This window comes from Rhinoraja longicauda, chromosome 26 (assembly GCF_053455715.1).
Source record: "Rhinoraja longicauda isolate Sanriku21f chromosome 26, sRhiLon1.1, whole genome shotgun sequence".
Lineage (NCBI taxonomy): Eukaryota > Metazoa > Chordata > Chondrichthyes > Rajiformes > Arhynchobatidae > Rhinoraja > Rhinoraja longicauda.
Window position 1 is genome coordinate 31,661,098 of NC_135978.1, and position 20,542 is coordinate 31,681,639.

General features: G+C 44.0%; 1 protein-coding gene across 5 annotated transcripts in view; it reads right to left on the bottom strand.

Annotated features, from left to right (window-relative positions):
- Positions 1-4,357: 4,357 nt before the first annotated feature.
- LOC144606530 (vascular endothelial zinc finger 1-like) overlaps positions 4,358-20,542 on the bottom strand; it is a 66,446-nt gene continuing 50,261 nt past the window's right edge. For 2 of the 5 annotated variants that reach the window (XM_078422774.1, XM_078422771.1), the window contains 2 exons: positions 17,199-17,435; positions 13,574-13,701 (listed from right to left, as the gene is read on the bottom strand). In XM_078422774.1, coding sequence (XP_078278900.1) covers positions 17,218-17,435 — 218 coding nt within the window. In that variant the 3' untranslated portion in view covers positions 13,574-13,701; positions 17,199-17,217. Of the gene's footprint in view, positions 13,702-17,194; positions 17,436-20,542 lie in introns of all 5 variants that reach the window. The other 3 variants (XM_078422775.1, XM_078422773.1, XM_078422772.1) reach the window with 2 other exon arrangements.

Sequence of the window (20,542 nt, forward strand, 5' to 3'; positions counted from 1 at the left end):
TTCATAAAGTTATAAATAGCCAATGGAATATCAACAGGGCACCTGGAGTCAAGGTCACATTTACAGTCAATTAAGAGAGAGAGCAGTAACTGTGTGGCACGGTGGCACAGCGGTAGAGTTGCTGCCTTACAGCGGGAGACTGTACGGAGTTTGCATGTTCTCCATGTGACCACATGGATTTCCTCTCACACTCTAAAGATATAGAGGTTTATAGGTTAATTGGCTTTGATAACTTGTAAAAATTGTGACCTTGTCCTCCGTGAGTGGGTTAGCATATGGGGTGACCGCTGTTCGGCACGGACTCGACGTGCTGAAGGGCCTGTTTCTGCGTTGTATCTTTAAACTCTAAAGCCCTTCGGCCCACAATGACTCCAAGACTAACTCATCTGCCTGCACAAATCCATGTCCCTCCACATCCATGTGCCTATCCCTGTAACAATAGACAATAGGTGCAGGAGTAGGCCATTCGGCCCTTCGAGCCAGCACCGCCATTCAATCTGATCATGGCTGATCATTCTCAATCAGTACCCCGTTCCTGCCTTCTCCCCATACCCCCTGACTCCGCTATCCTTAAGAGCTCTATCTAGCTCTCTCTTGAATGCATTCAGAGAATTGGCCTCCACTGCCTTCTGAGGCAGAGAATTCCACAGATTCACAACTCTCTGACTGAAAAAGTTTTTCCTCATCTCAGTTCTAAATGGCGTACCCCTTATTTCTAAACTGTGGCCCCTTGTTCTGGACTCCTCCAACATTGGGAACATGTTTCCTGCCTCTAACGTGTCCAACCCCTTAATAATCTTAAACGTTTCGATAAGATCTCCTCTCATCCTTCTAAATTCCAGTGTATACAAGCCTAGTCGCTCCAGTCTTTCAACATATGACAGTCCCGCCATTCCGGGAATTAACCTAGTAAACCTACGCTGCTCGCCCTCAATAGCAAGAATATCCTTCCTCAAATTTGGAGACCAAAACTGCACAAGTACTCCTGGTGCGGTCTCACTGCAGATCGCCGCGGATGCTAGTCTGTTATATTAGTGCAACTTTTAAGGTGAGGGGGGAACAGATATAATAGGAACCTGAGGGTTATAATACAACACAATGGGTGCTGGGTGTATGGAACGAGCTGCCGGAGGAGGTACTTGAGGCAGGTACTATCACAACATTTAAGAGACAATTAGACTGGTACAAGGATAGGATTCGTTTAGAGCAAGATGGGCCAAACTCAGGCAAATGGGACTAGCATAGATGGGGAATGTTGGTCGACATGGGAAAGTTGGGCCGAAGGGCATGTTTCCATGCTTTATGACTCAATGTTATTTGAACCAAAATTCATATGGGGATCTCGTACTTCACTGGTTTGGACTTGTTATATAGCACCAACTCCTCTGATGAAGGCCTCCTTCACTAAGCCAAAGGCATATTGATGGTCGTTATGGAGTCAAGGCCCACCATCAATTATTCATGAGCAATGTCAATAGATAATAGATGGAGGGACATGGATTTGTGCAGGCAGATTAGAGTTAGTCTTGGAGAGCTAGATAGAACTCTTAAGGATAGCGGAGTCAGGGGGTAAGGGGAGAAGGCGGGAATGGGGTACTGATTGAGAATGATCAGCCATGATCACATTGAATGGCGGTGCTGGCTCAAAGGGCCGAATGGTCTCCTCCTGCACCTATTGTCTATAATTCACTGTGTAGGTAGTATAAGAAAATAACTGCAGATGCTGGTACAAATCGAAGGTATTTATTCACAAAATGCTGGAGTAACTCAGCAGGTCAGGCAGCATCTCAGGAGAGAAGGATCACTGTGTAGGTGATCACAACACCAGTTCTTTCTCTAGTTTATTATTGTGTACTGAGGTTCAGTGAAAAGCTTCACTTTGGTTAAGCGTTTCACTATAGCTATATCAATTGTTCTTTAGTGTGGTTGGTAGTTATTTTGGTGACCACCTGCACCTCTAGATGCCTTTCCAAACCTGCCACTTGCCTCCTTCAGCAGAGAGGGTGACGCAGTCCAGGCTTCTCCGCGACCATCAATGCCACTTCGGAGAAGGCCGGAGAATGGGGTTAAGAGGGAAAGAATGGCGGAGTAGACTTGATTGGTCCAATGGCCTAATTCTGCTCCTATCACTTATGAACTCTGCAGTCAAAGAAAAAGGCTATAAATTATTAACATCAAGCCGTCCTCAGTGCACAGATAAGGATACAACATTTTGTGCAAGATAAAGACCAATTAAAAATAGTTCAAAGCTCTGCAATGAGGTGAATGAGAGGTCAGGACTACACTCTAGCTGATGAGAGAACCATTCAGTTGCCTGATTATACAGTTGAGAAGAGACTATCCCTGAATCTGGAGGTATGCTTCTTCAAACCTCACCCGATCGGAGAGGGAAGAAGAATGAATGACCGGGGTGAGATTGGTCCTTCATTATGCTGCTGGCCTTGCCGAGGCAGTGTGAGGTGTAGATGGAGTCGATGGAAGGGAGGTTGGTTTGCGTGATGGTCTGGGCTGTGTCCACAACTCTGCAATTTCTTGGGGGTTTGGATGGAGCTGTTCCCAAACCAGGCTGTGATGCATCCCGATAAAATGCTTTCCATGGTGCATCTGTAGAAGTTGGTGAGGGTTGTCGAGGACATGCCAAACTTCCTTAGCCTTCTCAGGAAGTAGAGGGGTTGGTGTGCTTTCTTCGCCGTAGCTTCACTGTGGCCAAAGCATGTCACAATAATAAAATTAAACCAATTTTAAACACCAATCTATTTCGTCAACACTCTTCCTTTCATCTATTGTTTAGTATCTCGTTTAACGAGGTAGTTCATTAGCCATAGGAGCAGAATTAGGCCATTCGGTGGATCGAGACTCCTCAGCCATTTAATCATGATCTATCTTTTCCTCTTAACCCCATTCTCCTGCCTTCTCCTCATAACCCTTGATATCTTTACTAATCAAGAATCTGTCAATCTTAGCTTTAAAAATACCCAATGACGGCCTCCACAGCCATCTGTGGCAATTAATTAGAGATTCACCTCCCTCTTGACTAAAGAAATTCCTCCTTATCTCCTTCCTAACAAATTCTGTGGCTGTGCCCTCTGGTCCTAGACTCTCCCACTAGTGGAAACAACCTCCCCACATCCACTCTATCCAGACCTTTCACTTTCGTTAAGTTTCAATGAGGTCCCCCCTCCTAAACACAGGCCGAGTGCCAACAAACGCTCATCATGCGTTAACTCAATCTTCCCCGGGATCATTCTTGTAAACCTCCTCTGGACCCTTTCCAACGCCAGCACATCAAATATGGGTCCCAAAACTGCTCACAATACAGTGAAAAGCTTTTTGTTGCTCGCTATTCAGTCAGTGAAAAGACGATACATGATTACAATCAAGCTGTGCACAATCTAGATACAGGATAAAGGGGATAACGTTTAGTGCAAGATAAAGTCCAGTAAAGTCCGATTAAAGCTCCTTCGAAGGTTTCCAGTGAAGTAGATAGTAGCTCAGAACCGCTCTCTAGTTGGTGATAGGACGGTTCAGTTGCCTGATAACAGCTGGGAAGAAACTGTCCCTGAATCTGGAGGTGTGCGTTTTCAAACTTCCACACCTCTTGCCTGATGGGAGAGGGGAGAAGAGGGGTGAGACTGGTCCTTGATTGTGCTGGTGGCCTTGCCGAGGCAGCGTGAAGTGTAGATGGAGTCAATGGAAAGGAGGTTGGTTTACTTTGAGAGCTCCCCATGCCAGGGGCCGATCTCCCAACTTGAAAACCTAGGGGAGTTGAGTCCCTTAAATAGAAAAAAAGGTCACGTCTAGTAACAAAAAAATTTATTCAAAGTTTCATTAATACATACTGAACAGGTTATCTACAAATCTATGGTCAGGTAACATTTTCTTCCTGCTAAGTTACACTGAATATACAGCACAAGATATAAAAGCAAAAAAAAAAAAATTATTGGAACACAAGAATATAACTGAAAATCATTTTTTATCATGACAGTTTTGTACTATATGCAAATACTAGGCAAGAGCAGGAGACACAAAAGGTAGTTTAAGAATTTAATACAGGCAGACAAGAGTACGGCAGTCGGTGTTTGCACTCCACACGGTGAGGCTTGACAGCAAAGAGGAAACCTAGTATGTTCAAAACATGATAATTGTTTAAAAAATACATGTTAAAAAACCGTCAGCGCTGACTGAAGAAGGGTCGAGAGAAACCCATGAGTGAAGGTGTTCGTCTGGTCAGCGCTGTAGTGACTATCACAGAGAGCTCACTCCAGATACCGTGGGGAAGGTGCCCCATGAGAACACCACTCACCAAACCACACTCGCTCCCCACACTCATTCCCCCCCCCCCCCAAACAAACCACAAACCCAGCGAGAGAGTCGCCGCCGCTGGAAGCGACTGACAGAGAGAGGACTGATCTGACCAGCGAGGATAACTCCATATAAAAATTAACCCTCATGAAAATTAATTCTGGATATTATTTTTTTAATTGTAGTTGCTCACTGTGAGTTTAGGAACCATTTTAGTTCCCATGAAAGGTCTGTGCTGTGATGCTCATGTCCCTGTGTAGCCCTTGGGGTTAGGAGGGAATGTTAGATCAGCCATGATTGAATGGCAGAGAAGACTTGATGGGCTGAAGGGCCTAATTATGCTCCTATCACTTATGACGTTATGATCACTGCAAAAAAAATAGTAGACAAAATAAAATCATATATATACAGTGCAAGTTTAAAACTGCCCTTGTTACACTCAGGTGGAGCACTCTCTGTGTAAATTAGTCTTATTTTGAGACGTAGCAAATTTTCCTAAGTTGATTTTAACATCATCTGCTGCCAACCAGTGGTAAATGTTATGGACTGCAGTGTCTTTCAAATTAGTCTTTAGTGTCCAAGATTTTGTACGGTGGGAAGGGAACGGTTTGCCAATGCATAAAAAAAGGACGATTGTACTCAATATTACTTCATGGGAGGTAAGTATCAAGAACTAGTAAGCAAAATTCAGTGGAGATTTGAAAAAGCACAAAAAGAAAATTCCCCCACAACAGCTAAAAATTGAACTTATCAACATGATTCATTGATTGATTGAAATATACAGCATGGAAACAGGCCCTTCGGCCCACCGAGTCCATACCGACACTACTTCCATGTCATCCCACTCTCCCATCCACTCCCTGCACACTGGGGGCAATTTACAGAGGGCCAATTAACCTACAAACCCGCACGTCTTTGGGATGTGGGAGGAAACCGGAGTACCCACAGGAAACCCATGTGGTCACAGGGAGAACGTGCAAACTCCACACAGACAGTAGCCGAGATCAGGATCCATCACTGCAAGGCAGCAGCTCTACCAGCTGTGCCATTGTGCCGCCTATTTCTTATGCATAATGGTGGATATTATTCTACTTTGGTGCAATTTCTGGTTGAACTAAGTCCTGCATTACTCATGACCCTAACGAGAGGACATCTCAAGGAGCAAAGAGAATGGATTTTGATAATCTACCATTTATCAGCAAACTAGATGGCGGCACAAAAGGGAGGCGTGGTAAAGAGGCAAGCACAAAATCTCGCACGGTAAAAATGAGTAAATAAACTGAATTTGTATTAAAGATACAAGTGACAACATCTGATGCTAGACACCAGTATCTAATGTACCTCAATCCAAGAATCCTTTTTGCAAAATGATTGGAAAACAGAGTTGTTCTCTTGTGATCACATTCCTGGCAGCAATATAGAAGTTAGACAGGTAAGACGGGACCTCATTGAAACTTACTGAATAGTGAAAGGCCTGGATAGAGTGGATGTGGAGAGGATGTTTTCACTAGTGGGAGAGTCTAGGACCAGAGGGCATCATCCCAGAATATAAGGACGTACCTTTAGAAAGGAGACGAAGGGGATTTTCTTTAGTCAGAGGGTGGTGAATCTGTGGAACTCATTGCCACAGACAGCTGTGGAGGCCAAGTCAATGGATACTTTTAAGGCGCAGATTGATAGGTTCTTGATAAGTAACACTGTCAAGGGTTTTGGGGAGAAGGCAGGAGAATGGGGTTGAAGGGGAAAGATAGATCAGTCATGATTGATTGGCAGAGTAGACTTGATGGGCCAAATGGCCTGATTCTGCTCCTACAACTTATGAACACGATAAACAATCTATTTTCCATAATGCCTTGCAGCACTCCAGGTTCATGTGAAGAAAAAAGGAGGGTAGTTTTATTTTTAGGAGGAATGTACAGGGGTCTTTCAAATCAAAGTCTGAATGCGTGCACTAGGCGACAGACAATACTGCTGAAGGAACCTAGTGCCTTGCAGTCATCAGAAACATTGTGAGCAAAGACATCCAGCCCTGGGTTAGGACTCAACTGTAGTTCAGGTCATAATGCGACAAATTACCTCCTCAATATAACCTACTCAACCATGAAGGTAATCATCGTTATAAGCATTATTCCATTCAAAAATAGACTAATTAAAAATGCAGATTACAAACGAGAGGGAATTCTAGGACTAGAGACCATAGCCTCAGAATAAAAGGATGTACCATTAAAGGAAGGTAGACACAAAATGCTGGAGTAATTCAGCGGGACAGGTCAGTCTGAAGAAGGGTCTCGACCCGAAACGTCACCCATTCTTTCTCTCCAGAGATGCTGCCTGTCCCGCTGAGTTACTCCAGCATTTTGTGTCTACCTTCGATTTAAACCAGCATCTGCAGTTCTTTCCTACATATTTAAAGGAGATGAGGAGGAATTTCTTTAGTCAGAGGCTGGTGAATCTGTGGAATTCATTGCCACAAACGGGTGCGGAGGCCAAATCAATGGATATTTTTAAAGTAGAGATTGATGGAATTTTGATTAGTAAGGGTGTCTGGGTTTATGGGGAGAAGGAAGGAGATTGGGGTTGAGAGGGAGAGATAGATCAGCCATGATTGAATGGCGGAGTAGACTTGATGGGCTGCATGGCCTAATTCTGCTCCTGTAACTTATGAAATTCCCTGACCCTTTCTTTTGTTTTCCCAAGTTGATTGCTTCCACAAAATGGCATTACATACTCTCAGGAAATGTTTACTGTTGCAAACAAGTAATTATGCTTCAGATCACATTTTTAACTCAAGGAGGAAGCCTTAAATAGTGGACAGATTCACAGTATGACAGTAACATTGAATATAGGGACTCTTGACAGTTCGGTAAGTAAGAAAGTCAGTACAAAGACGTTTTATTTGGATAGATAGATTGGCAGAGTAGACTAGATAGGCTGAATGGCCTAATTCTGCTCCATGTCTTATGAACTCATTTAAACTTTAGACCTTAGAAGTACAGCACGGAAACAGGCCCTTCAGCCGACCGGGTCTTCACCAACCAGCAATCACCCCGTACACTAACATCCTACAAACGGGACAATGTTTTACCATTTTAACCAAATCCAATTAACCTACAAACCTGTACATCTTTGGAGTGTGGGAGAAAGCCAGAGCACCCGGACAAAACCTACATGGTCACGGGGAAAATGTACAAACTGTGTACCGCCAGCATCCATAGTCAAGAACAAACCCGGGTCTCCAGCGCTGCAAGGCAGCAACTCTACCGCTGTGCCACTGTGCCGCCCCTTAAAAACTCCCATTGTTTAAAAAAAATCAGACCTTAATGTAAAGGTTATGTCAATCTTTGTATATAGGTACAATAGTGTAAGCTCACTTCAGCAGATGTTGATCAATGGCATTGTTAAAAGACTCTTGACTATTCTACACCACCTGGTTCAGTAACATGCATTTCTAGTCTTGATCTCGCCTTTTCCCCCCCAACAATTATTGACATTCAGCCGACACTGCGACTTTAGTTTTAGTTTAGTTCAGAGATACATCTTGGAAACAGGCCCTTCGGCCCACCGAGTCCGTGCCGACCAGCGATCCCTGCACACCAACACTATCCTACACACACGAGGGGCAATTTACAATTTTCACCAGCCCAATTAACCTACAAACCTGCACTATGGAGTGTGAGAGGAAACGGGAGATCCCAGAGAAAACTCACGCAGGTCACGGGGAGAACGTACAAACTCCGTAAAGACAGCACCCGTAGTCAGGATCGAACCCGGGTCTCTGGCGATATGAGGCAGCAACTCTACCGCTGCGCCACCTTGCTCTGAAATATTTTTTTGGATATCTACAAAGGTTCAATAGCCTGTCATTTACTCTTTTGTACCGGCTCTTAACATCCAATTAGATCTTGGCTTATATGTATTTTAACTCTGCATCCCTGCTTACTCTTACCTAAACAAAATCTTCCACGTTCTCAGTTGTGAAGGCTTCATTTGCTCCTGCAGTCTGATGCTTTAGGGCAAGGTAATTCCAAACTTCTACCCTCTTCTTTATAAAAAAAAAGGGTTTCACAGTTTGCTCTCTAATTTAGTTCCTTTATAAAAAGCTCACCGTCCAAAAAAGAAAACTTTCAATGCAGGCACAAGGAAGTGCAGATGCTGGAATCCTGATCAACTTACTTAAAATTAGAGATCTCAATATCCATACCACTGGGCTGTAAGCTACCCAAGCAAAATACCAGGTGTAGTTTCTCCAATTTGCGTGTGGCCCCACTCTGATGTTATTTTATGAGTTGATTTGAATCACAGAAACAAAATCCAAGTCAATTCTCTCAAACGTTATCTTTCTCAACGTTGCCATTTATAAACCATCCTTAATTGCCCCAAAGGTTATAAGGAATCAACACATTAAACAGAGGGTGGTGGGTGTATGGAACGAGCTGCCAGAGGAAGTATTTGAGGCAGGTACTATAACACCATTTAAAAGACATTTGGCCAGGTAAGTGGATAGGAACGGTTTAGCAGACGGATTATGAGCCAAACGCGGGCAGGTGGGACTTGCATAGATGGACAAGTTGAGCTGATGGGCCTGTTTCCGTGCTGTATGACTCTATGACATTAGCAAGGAATTAGTCACACTGATCAGAACAGATCAGAACAGAACAGAACGGCATATTATTTTTTTTAACAATTATTTTTTTTGTTAGTTTAGTGATTTAATCTTGAGCAAACCCGCGATCATTGCAATGATTGTCGCGAGTAGCATTTGAACTTCTAAAGCCTGAACAAAGTATCTCGCCTAGCACACAGCATTGGTCTTAAGCTGCTGCAGATAGCGTTCCTATCTTTACAAGACCAACCAAGGAAATCCCCCAAACTCTAACTAGTTGGCAACTGCTGAGCACAAGAGTTTGAGACATACCACGCTCACAAGATATAGGAGCAGAATTAGGCCATTCAGCCCATCGAATATAGACATAAATGTTCGAGTAATTCAGCGGGTTAGGCCGCATCTCTGGAGAAATGGATGGCGACCCTTCTCCACGCTGAGTGTGGGTGGGGAGAGTGGGGGTGGGGACTGGAAGCAAGAGAGGACCGGCAACAAATGACCTCAGACGAGAGGTTCCCCGATACGCCAATTGTTGGCCGGCTGGGGACGGCGTGATCCCAAGAGGGGTACACCGTTGTGAGCTGTGGAACTAGTTAACTGACTTTTAGTGGAGGAAGTGGGGCAAGCAAGCTTGAGGGAAAAGCGAGGAGAGGGAGGAGGAGCATGATCAATTTATAACATCCAAGGACCCAGTCTTTCCAGGTGAGACAGAGGTTCACCTGCACCTCCTCCAACCTCATCTATTGTATCCGCTGTTCCAGATGTCAACTTCTCTAAATCGGCGGGACCAAACCAAGGCACGGCAATCGTTTTGCTCAACACCTTCGCTCAGTCCGCCTTAACCAACCATATCTCACGGTGGCTGAGCACTTCAACTCCCCCTCCCACTCCCAGTTTGACCTTTCTGTCATGGGCGTCCTCCAGTGTCATAGTGAGGCCCATCGGAAATTGGAGGAACAGCACCTCATATTTCGCTTGGGCAGCTTACAGCCCAGCGGTATGAACATTGACTTCTCTAACTTTAGATAGTTCCTCTGTTCTTCTCTTCCCCTCCCCCTTCCCAGTTCTCCCATTGTTTTCCTATCTCCACCTATATCCTTTCTTTGTCCCGCCCCCCCCTGACATCAGTCTGAAGAAGGGTCTCGACCCGAAACGTCACCTCTCCAAGATGCTGCCTGATCCGCTGAGTTACTCCAGCATTTTGCGATACCATCAATTTATTGATGGTCAGTTTCTTGTGTCTCCACTTTTCTTGCACTGGTTGGCGCACCACACAAGACAGTCAATGATCTTTTCAATTGATTATGGAAAACAAAATTGAGCAACTCAAAAATTAAAGTGCACAATTCAATGAACATTTTTCCTATTTTCTTCCTGCTCTTGAAGACACCAGCTACCGTAGTACTGCAGGTAACGGCATCTATTTTGTGCCTCATCCAATCGGCCATCTTTCACACAGGACCTCAACTATGGGGATCAGCTGGCTATTCTAACACAAGGGGCATCACATTCAGAAACGGCCAGGTAACAATCAGATTAGGAGTGGGAACTCTGCCTTTGCAAAAGAGAGATCCTTTAATTTTTTGCCTTACTCAGGTCAATAATGCATTGGGCTGCCAAAAATACTTTATTTACCACTTTTCCTATTCACAGGCGCTTATGGAGTCTCCTGCAACTATTATCGTGACCTCCACAGCAACCCAACATAATGAAAGGTGGCCATGCTTAAAGCGACAGATGCTTAGTTTGAAGATACAACAGGGCCCACCGAGTCCGCGACGATCCAGTACACTAGCAGGATCCTGCACACTAGGGACAATTTACAATCTTTACCAAAGCCAATTAACCTACAGATCTGTACGTCTTTGGAGAGTGAGAAGAAACCGGAGCGCCCGGGAAAACTCACGTAGTCACGGGGAGAACGTGCAATCTGCATTCTATGGGCAATGAACACAGAAGGATGGATCATCTCACATTAAAGGTTTGTTTCAAAAGAATTCTATAAGGTTTGATGAAATAGATGATGGGAACAACATGCAGACTCAGGTTTAGAGAATCCCATCACTAAAACTTTCACTTGACTTGAAATAATTAATGATTTCAGGAGAAACAAAGATGAGACCATGAACCATTTTTTCAGGCTTTTTCAGTTTAGGACTTGGATTGAAGGGCAATACTCCCTCAAGACCATTGCCAGTGTGTTAATGCTGTCGGAGATTAACAGTATAACTGCCAAAGATGGACACAAAAAGCTGGAGTAACTCAGCGGGTCAGGCAGCATCTCTGGAAAAAAGGAATAAACTTTTCGGGTCGAAACTCTCCTTCATACGGGTCTTCTTCTGAAGAAGGGTTTCGACCCAAAACCTCACCCATACCTTTTCTCCAGAGATGCTGCCTGACCTGCTGAGTTACTCCAGCTTTTTTTATCTTCGGTCTATCTTCGGTGTTAACCAGCATCTGCAGTTCATTCCTGCACATTAGTATAACTGTCGTTTGTTTGCAAGATCTGCATAAAACACACTGAACAGGCTGGACTCAATCTACTCACTCCAGAAGGCTGGAGTTTTCAGACCCAAATTCAACCAGAAAAATAGTTCCAGTTTCTCCTTTGATCTTTCCCCCTCTCACCTAATGCTTGAGGACTGGAAGATGTAATGCGGTTACATAGATAAACCCGGAACTGACAGACCAAACTGTTTAGCCTCAGGTGGGGAGAATCAGGAGGGGAATAGATGGGGTGAATGCACAGGGTCTTTTACCCAGAGTTGGGGAATCAAGAGACACATGACATAGGTTTAAGGTGAGGGGGAAAAATTTAATAGGAACCTGAGGTTGGTGGGTAAATCGCAAAAGCTGCCAGAGGAGGTAGTTGAAGCAGGTACTATAACATCATTTAAAAGACACTTGGAAAGGTACATAGATAGCTTAGGTTTAAGCTGAGAGTGGAAAGATTTAATAGAAACCTGAGGGGGAATATTTTCACTCATTTAAAAGACAATTGAACAGGTACATAGATAGGAAAGCTTTAGGGGGATCTGGGGATCAGGCAGTCGGGATGTGCAGATGGGGAATCTTGGTCGGCATGGATGAGTTAGGCCAAAGGGCCTGTTTCCATGCTGCATGACTCTGTGACACTATTTATGGAGATAAAATAGCCACATTTTACATTTGAGAATATAATCTAGAGTGCAGATTGTAACGATACGTGCCATTTGTGCAGAGATTATGGCAGAGATGTGAAGGCAATCACAAAAATGTACCGAATCCTGACCTTTACAGACAAAAGCAGAGAGCAGGGGAACAAGGTGAACTTTGATAAAATATTGTCCTGCCACAACTGGAGTGCCGTGCGCCTCCTTGGGTATCAGACTTCAGTGAAGCAAAGGTCTTGGGGAGACTTCAGAAGAAATTTGTGAGAATGATCCCAGAGATGAGGGATTTCACTCCCTGGATAGAGTGGAGAAACCAAGATTATGAGGAGACCTGACAAAAGACTTGGTTAAAACGACAAAGGAGCTAAGCGGCAAACAGAGGGAGACTGTTCCGACCGGTGATAAGGTGAAGAATTGGAGAAGACGACTGCAAAAGAAACAAGAAAAGGAAAATAGAACAACTTTTTTTCGTTGAAACACTGCGAGGCCCCAGAACCTGAGTGTGCTGCTAGAGAGGGACGGAGAAGACAGATTCCATTGTACTGCGCACTGCAAAAATGGGAAAAGATTAGAATGGAAGATATATGCTGGGCTGTGGGGAGAGACCAGCTGGATCACCCTTGCATACCACTAATGCGGACTCCACGGGTCTTCTGCCGTGCTGTACCCTCCCCTCCGACTCTGACCATCATGGGTGGATGTCATTTTGTTTTTAAAGAATGAACGGTAAAACCAAAAACTGTAGCCACAGAAGAAACATTAAACCAGTGCCTTCTTGTACTCGATGCCCATTTTCAAGGCCCTCATTAATAAAGGGGAACTTCTACACCAGTGCAAAACGTTACACCAATGTGTCTTCAGAGCATTTTTTAAAAACAGGGTTGCAACTTCACACTCGCTTATTTATATAGTAAATGACAATTGATGAGAATACAGTTCTAAGATAAGTGCAGGTACTATATAACATTTTAAACACCTGCACATTCCAGGCAGTCCATCTAGGAATATGTTTGTTCTTCCCTCCTGATGTCTATCGTTCTCCGCGTGACCAAATTCACTCGTAAAATTAGATGCAACATTTATCAGTGGTGATACTGAACAGCTAAGCATATCCGAATGTACTTTGCGGCCATCCACTAATTTGTGACCAATGTCACGTTCCTGTTCGGACTCAGTGGAATTGCCCTGTGAATTTGGCAGATATTTAGACTGGCGATCATTTCCGCAGCACTAAAGCTCTAACCTATTCCCAGATGGAGGTACGGGAATGATACAGACAGATGGATAACCTACTTTTAACTAGTCATTAAATCTGGAGTCTGGGTATTAGACCACAATTTTACACAGTCAGTGAAACCACAAACCGATTCTTTCCTCTCATGGGAGAAAAAACCCGCAAGACTTTCTCTTCTTCTTGACAGAATGAGCTGAAGATCCCGGGTTTTTAGGGGGGAAATCTGCAGACCTGCTGGTTGACAAGTTTCTAATTGGCCGTTGATCGCAAGGCAGCTGCCTTCAGGACTTTTCACCAGGGTGGGGAGGATGGCAGGACCTGGGACAGGAAGGGCACACTGTCCACGGGTCTGTCTGTTATGTTCACCGGGCTTGGAGCTGGCGCTGGAGTATGGCAAACCTCAGCAGTGTCTGGAAAAATAAAAGATGGTGAGGGAGGAAAGTCAGAGACAAAATGGAGTCCGTTAACAAACAAACACGCGTGAGAAAATTACATTTAACACTACAAAAATGTCTCCTCTATTTAAAGACGTAGTCTTCCTGCTCCACGGTAAATAAATGAAGGAAAACAAACTTTAAAACTTGTAGGTTAATTGGATTCTGTAAAAATTGTAAATTGTTCCTAGTGTGTCGGATGGTGTTAGTGCACAGGGTAATTGCTGGTCGGCGTGGACTCAGTGGACTGAAGCGTCTGTTTCCACGCTGTATCTCTATAGTAAAGTTTTAACCTAAACTAAAGTAAAGTAAAGTCTCTAAAGTTTGGTTTCTGGTAACAAAATTCCTTAATATTTCCACTGCTGCTTTAGTTTAGTTTATTATTATCACATGTACCGAGGTACAGTGAAAAGCTTTTTTGTTGCGTGCTATCCAGTCAGCGAAAAGACCGTACATGATTACAATTAAGCTGTCCACGGTGAAGATACAAGACAAAGGGAATAACGTTTAGTGCAAGATGAAGTCCAGTAAAGTCCTATTAAAAAAGGTTTGAAGGTCTCCAATGAGTTAGATGGGAGATCAGGACTCCTTCCTAGTTGGTGAGAGAATGGTTATGTTATCTAATAACAGCTGGGGAAAAAAACTGTTCCTGAATCTGGAGGTGTGCTTTTTCAAACTACTGTACCTCTTGGCTGATTGGAGAGAAGAGAAGAGGGAGTAACTGGCCCTGGATTATGCTGGTGATCTTGCCGAGGCAGCGTGAAGTGTAGATGGAGTCAATGGAAGGAGGTTGGGTTGTGTTATGTTCCCAGCTATGTCCACAACTCTCTGCAATTTTCTGTGGTCTTGGATGGAGCTGTACTAAAACCAATTTGATGTCAAGCAGTTTAGAATGGAGGAAAATATTATTTTTTCCCCATGGTTTCAGGAGGGGACTTTGGAACATTAATAATCAAAGTATTTTACTATTTACAAGCTATAAAATAGTTGGCTTGGGTAGAGAAAAACTGTATTTTTATTTCCTTTTAAAACACGACTGAAGCATGAACTATGTTATATTTTTTAAAAGGAAACTGGACATTTTATTTGTCAAAATAGACAAAACTGGTACTATCACAATGTTTAAGAAACATTTGGACAGGTACATGGATAGGATAGGTTTAGCTACGGGACAAACACAGGCAGGTGGGACTAATGTAGATGAAACACGTTGGTCAGTGGAGGCAAGTATAGGGGCAAGATGAAACACGTTGGTCAGATAGGGCTAGTTTCCATGCTGTATGACTATATGACAAACTATAATACATAGGAGTTAGAACAATATTTGTTTTATAAAGCAGGGAAGATAGACACAAAATGCTGGAATAACTCAGCAGGTGAGGTAGCATCACTGGAGAAAAGGAATAGGTGACATTTCGGGTCGAGACCCTTCTTCAGACTGAGAATCAGGGGGGATGGAGACTAGACGTATGAAAAGGTTTAGAACAAATCACCGATGACCCAGGAAAGGTGGAGCCCACAACAGTCCATTGTTGACTGTGGAAGAGGTGACAACGAGGGGATACGAACAGTGAAACTGGCAGGACCACTAGGGTGGGGTAGGGGCGGAGAGAGAATGCAAGGGTTACTTGAAATTAGAGAAATCAATACCATACCGCTGGGTTGTGAGCTGCCCAAGCGAAATATGAAGTGCTGTTCCTCCAATTTGCGTGTGGCCTTACTCTGAGAGTGGAGGAGGTCCAGGACAGGAAGGTCAGTGTGGGAATGGGAGATTAAATGTTTGGCAACCGGGAGATCTTGTAGGCCAAGGTTTGTGTGTATTCAGGTGCAATGCCCTTTGAGCAAAGGTCTTTGAAGCAGCATTTTGTTTTCTGTGGTGTATTGGAGAGTCATGAAGTGCAAGGAATGAGATGTGGACTCGGAGAGATGTTAAGTAAAGCCTAGATTGCTTCCCAGTATGGCATTAGGAATACTTATGGAGACAAGTTATCCTTTTCCCAGGCAGTTATATTGTGAAGTCAACGCAAAAGGCTCTGGATCTCATCCACTTAGGTAACTCAGAATCAAACTGAAGGGCAATGGAAAAGGAGCTCAAAAACTGAGAATTCAAAATGATACCACATTGGATACATGGACTGCCTTCAAAAATCCTGGTCGAGCAACGGACATGGGTTACTTACAGAGATAGACACAAAGTGCTGGAGTAACTCAGCGGGTCAGGCAGTATCTCTGGAGAACATGGATAGGTGACATTTCAGGTCGGGACCCTTCTTGAGACTGACTGTGGAGGGGGGGGGGGGGGGGGGTTCAACGGAGAGAACGGGACTGGAAGCAAGAATAAACCAGGACAAATCAAGGCCGGCAACAGATGACGTCAGCCAGGGAGGTTCCCTGATAGGCAGATTGTTGGGTATGGATGGATCATTGCGACCTGTGGAACTGGTCGGGGAAGTAGAAAGAATTGCCTCTGCCAACCATGCTGTTATTAATCATGGGATAATCTCATCTATTCTCCATACTGAAATTATTCTGAATCTCTGGAAAGAAACCCAGCAAAGGCATGAAAGGCCCAATAGTTTTAGAAAACAAAATGGCTGTCAACTTCAAAGGAGCTACAATGGCAGGCGAATGGCGGAGTTTATTTTCAGATTCACTGGCGGTTCTCCTATGCCGCTGTTCATAAAAAGGCGTAACACATTCTCAGTGCACCCGCAAACGTAAAAATCTGACTTTGCATCTTTTTGGCTTACAGAGGTCCACCTGAAGGCAAAAGTACACAGCTTTTATGGTTCCAATGATGTCCACATGAGGAACAGTCAATAAAGCGTACAACACCTATTTGTGATACGTTGAACATTAACACATGCATACACTTATGGACCTCTTCCCATGACAAATGCCTTTTGTCTACATTTATAAAACACCATCATCGCTGTTGTACCAGATGGGCATGTACCATAACAATTTATAATAGGAATATAAAAAAGTATATCATAAATGACTTAGAAATGGTGATTAAATTAAGCTGTGTACCATGGTCCAATCACCCATGCATTAACTGCATCATCTGCAAACTTAAGAGGAGATTGGAGAGCTGAGGAAATTTATTTTAATAGTTGGGTATAAATTGAAACTGAAGAATAAGATTTGTACCTATCATTAAACTACAATTAATAGTGGCTAAGAGATCGTCATCTGATTAATCAAATGAAATTAACTTTTAGGAATTCGTGGCAGGGAGCCACCCGGCTACAATCTGAGGGAAAACCGACATTTCTGCCAAATTATTACATACCACTGAAATGTGCCCCATTCTCAAGCAGGAGCCCTGCCAGCTATGACCCCCTGAAGCTCTCTACGAGTCCACTCCCCTCCCCTTCATGACAAGATCACAGGCAACCCCAACAGCCCTGCAAGCTCAGCTCGCAGGTTCGAATCCCAAGACTGCCTGGCGCTCTCCCCAACTCACTTGCCTCAGCTTGGTAAGTTTTGTCAGTTCTCAACTGGGCTGCTAGATGAAGCGCCACGCAGTACCAAGGCATTCCATGTCAGATGGGGTGAGGCGGCAGGAAAGCAGGCAGAATCCAACTCGCCCCATTTCAATGGCGCTTCCTGCTGGCCAATAGTGGAGTGGCATTGACAGTAGCTGTAGTGAAGTCCACCCCTGAAGGGGGAAGCGAGGGGGAAAGTGGTATCCATGGGAGGAAAATCTAAATTAAAAAAGCAAACTCAGGCAATCGAAACTATTAACGCTCGTCATAGCACTAACAAAAATAATATAATAATAAGTGTCAAGTCTTTGTTTCTAATGTCTCTAACTTGGGTTAGTGGATTGAAAATGGAAATTTAGAGCTAGAGTTTAAAGATCGACTGGACAGTATTTTAGGAGATGCACACGATATAAAATGTGGCAATCACAAAACACAGCAATCCTTAACTTATAGAAAAGTCTTTTCATGCAATACAATAGTTACCAGGTAGAAAACCGCATATTAAAAGGTTAATGGAAAAAAATATAACCATTAGTATACGACAAATTCAAGTACCAGGACAATGCTCTCACTCCCAGATCACTTTTAAAGCCTTGTTGTCAGCATCAGAAGTGTACCCAAAGTAGTTAACACTTTACAGTCTAAATCGGACGATGAGCATCAATATATAGTGAGCAGATTAAATTTGTAAAGCAGCACGTAAGATTCATTGAAACCGGTGCTTCAGCTTTTAGTTGCCATTGATTGCAGGGTATTGACAGCAGCACGAGCAGATTAACAATTACAAAAGTAATGAGCCTGGTTCCAGTAGAATTGTGAAGTTTGGTGGTTAGCTCAGCAACAGACCACACTTTCTAATGACCGGTTGTACACTTTGCCACTTGCAGACTGGACATGATGTTGTTTAGCGGGGCACAGTGGCAGTTGCTGCCTTACCGCACCGGAGACCCGGGTTCAATCCTGGCTAGGGGTGCTGTCTGTGCGGAGTTTGTACGTTCTCCCCGTGACTGTGTGTTTTTTCTCCGGGTGTTCCGGTTTCCTCCCATACTTCAAACACCTACAGGTGTGTAGGTTAAATAGTATAAGAAAATAACTGCAGATGCTGGTACAAACCGGTAAGTTGTAAAATTGTCCCTAGTATGTTGGATAGTGTTAGTGTATGGAATGATCGCAGGTTGGTGCTGGACTCGGTGGGCCGAAGGGTTTGTTTCTACGCTGTATCTCTCAAGTCCAACGGCTAGCACTGTGATCCATGGTTATGCACATGCCTTATCTCCACAGTTTTGCTTCCCTTAAATCAAAGACTTTAACACTTTCTGCAGGTGGATAACAGGAAGCTGAAGTGTGATCTTGTTGACTGAAATGGGCAGTTCAATGTAGATACAAGGGACTGCAGATGTTGGTTTACAGAAGTAGACACAAAGTGCTGGAGTAACTCAGCGGGTCAGGCAGCATCTCTGGAGGACATGGATTGGTAATGTTTCAAGTCGGGAAAAGGTTGCCAATTGGATTCCTATTAAAACTTTCCCCTCTCACTTTAAACTGATGGTTGTCGATTCTCCTACCCTGGGTAAAAGACTCTGTGTATTCACCCTAACTATTCCCCTCATGATTTTATAAACCTCTATAAGATCGCCCCGTCAGCCTCCTGCACTCCAAGGAATAGATTCCTAGCCTACCCAACCTCTCCCTTGGCCTCAGGCCCGCATGTCCTGGCAACATCCTCGTAGAAGGGTTCATGTGGAATATAGAATTCTTCATCCTAACATTGGATGCCAACAATCCTTTCAGGTGAGACAAAGGTTCACATGCACCTCCTCTGACCTCATCTACTGTATCTGGTGTTCCTGTACATCGACGAGACCAAACGTAGACTCAGACCATTTCGCTGAACACTTGCACTCGATCCGCCGAGGCCTACACCATCTCCCAGTTGCCAGCCTTTTCAACTCCCCTTCCCATTCGCACACTGACCTTTCTGTCCTGGGCCTCCTCCATTGCCAGAGTGAGGCCACACGCAAATTGAACGAACAGCACCTCATACTTCGCTTGGGCAGCTTACAGCCCAGCAATATGAACGTTGAATTCTCTAATTTTAAGTAACTTCTAACTCTTCCCTCCCCTCCTAGTGTGAATGGGTGATCAACAGTCGGTGTGGACTCGGTGAACCAAAGGGCCGGTTTCCACGCTGAATCTCTAAACTAAACTATGAATTGGCAAGTGAAGGAGACTAAATGATGTTCTGTATTACAGGTCCTGCATACAATATGAACTAAATGTATTTCTCAACTAAGTATAACAATATGCCATTATTCTTTAGGAGTTATTAAGGCCCAAGTTGTTATATATTGTGGAACTGTAAAATTGGATGAACATAGAACAGTACAGCACAGGAACAGGCCCTTCAGCCCATAATGTCTGTGCCAAACATGATACCAAGACCATCACTTATCTGCCCGCACGTAATTCGTACCCTCCATTCCCTGCATATCCACGCGCTTATCCAAAGGTCGCTTAAACGGCACTGTTGTATCTGCCCTCACCACCACCCAGGCACCCATCACCCTCCATGTTAAAAAAAACTTACCCAGCACATCTCCTTTAAACTTTGCCCCTCTCATCTTAAAGCTGTGCCCTCTAGTATTTGATATTTACATCCTGGGGGAAAAAGGTTTTGACTGTCTATCCTAGCTATCCTCTCATAATTTTATAGACTTCTATCAGGTCTCCCCTCAACCTCTGGCATTCCAAGGAAAACAATCCAAGTCTGTCCAACCTCTCCCTGTAGCTAATTTTTGCGACACGACAGATACAGTACGGAAACAGACCCTTCAGCGCACTGAGTCAGTGCTGACCAGCGATCACCTGTACATTCGTTCTATCCTACACACTAGGGAAAATTTTGCAGAAGCCAATTAACCTATAAACCTGCAGTCTTTGGAGTGTGGGAGGAAACCTGAGCATCCGGAAAAAACCTAAGCGGTCACAGGGAGAATGTACAAACTCCGTACAAGCAGCACCCGTAGTCAGGATGGAACCCGGGTCTCTGGTGCTGTAAGGCAGCAACTCCACTGCTGTGCCCAGATATACAGACATTTTTGCCAGTCTAGGATCCCATGGAGCACTTTCAAATAAAGGCAGACCCAGATTCAAAGGTTAAAGAAAGCACCCAACAATAAAATACCTAAAGCACCGAATCAAGGAGATAAATACAGGATCAGAACTAATTGCCATGTACAGTTTGGGCTGTACTTTAGATGTTTGGGCTGTTTACCCCACTTCTACATTATAAAGAAACATGGGACAATTACATTTGCTGAGATTTC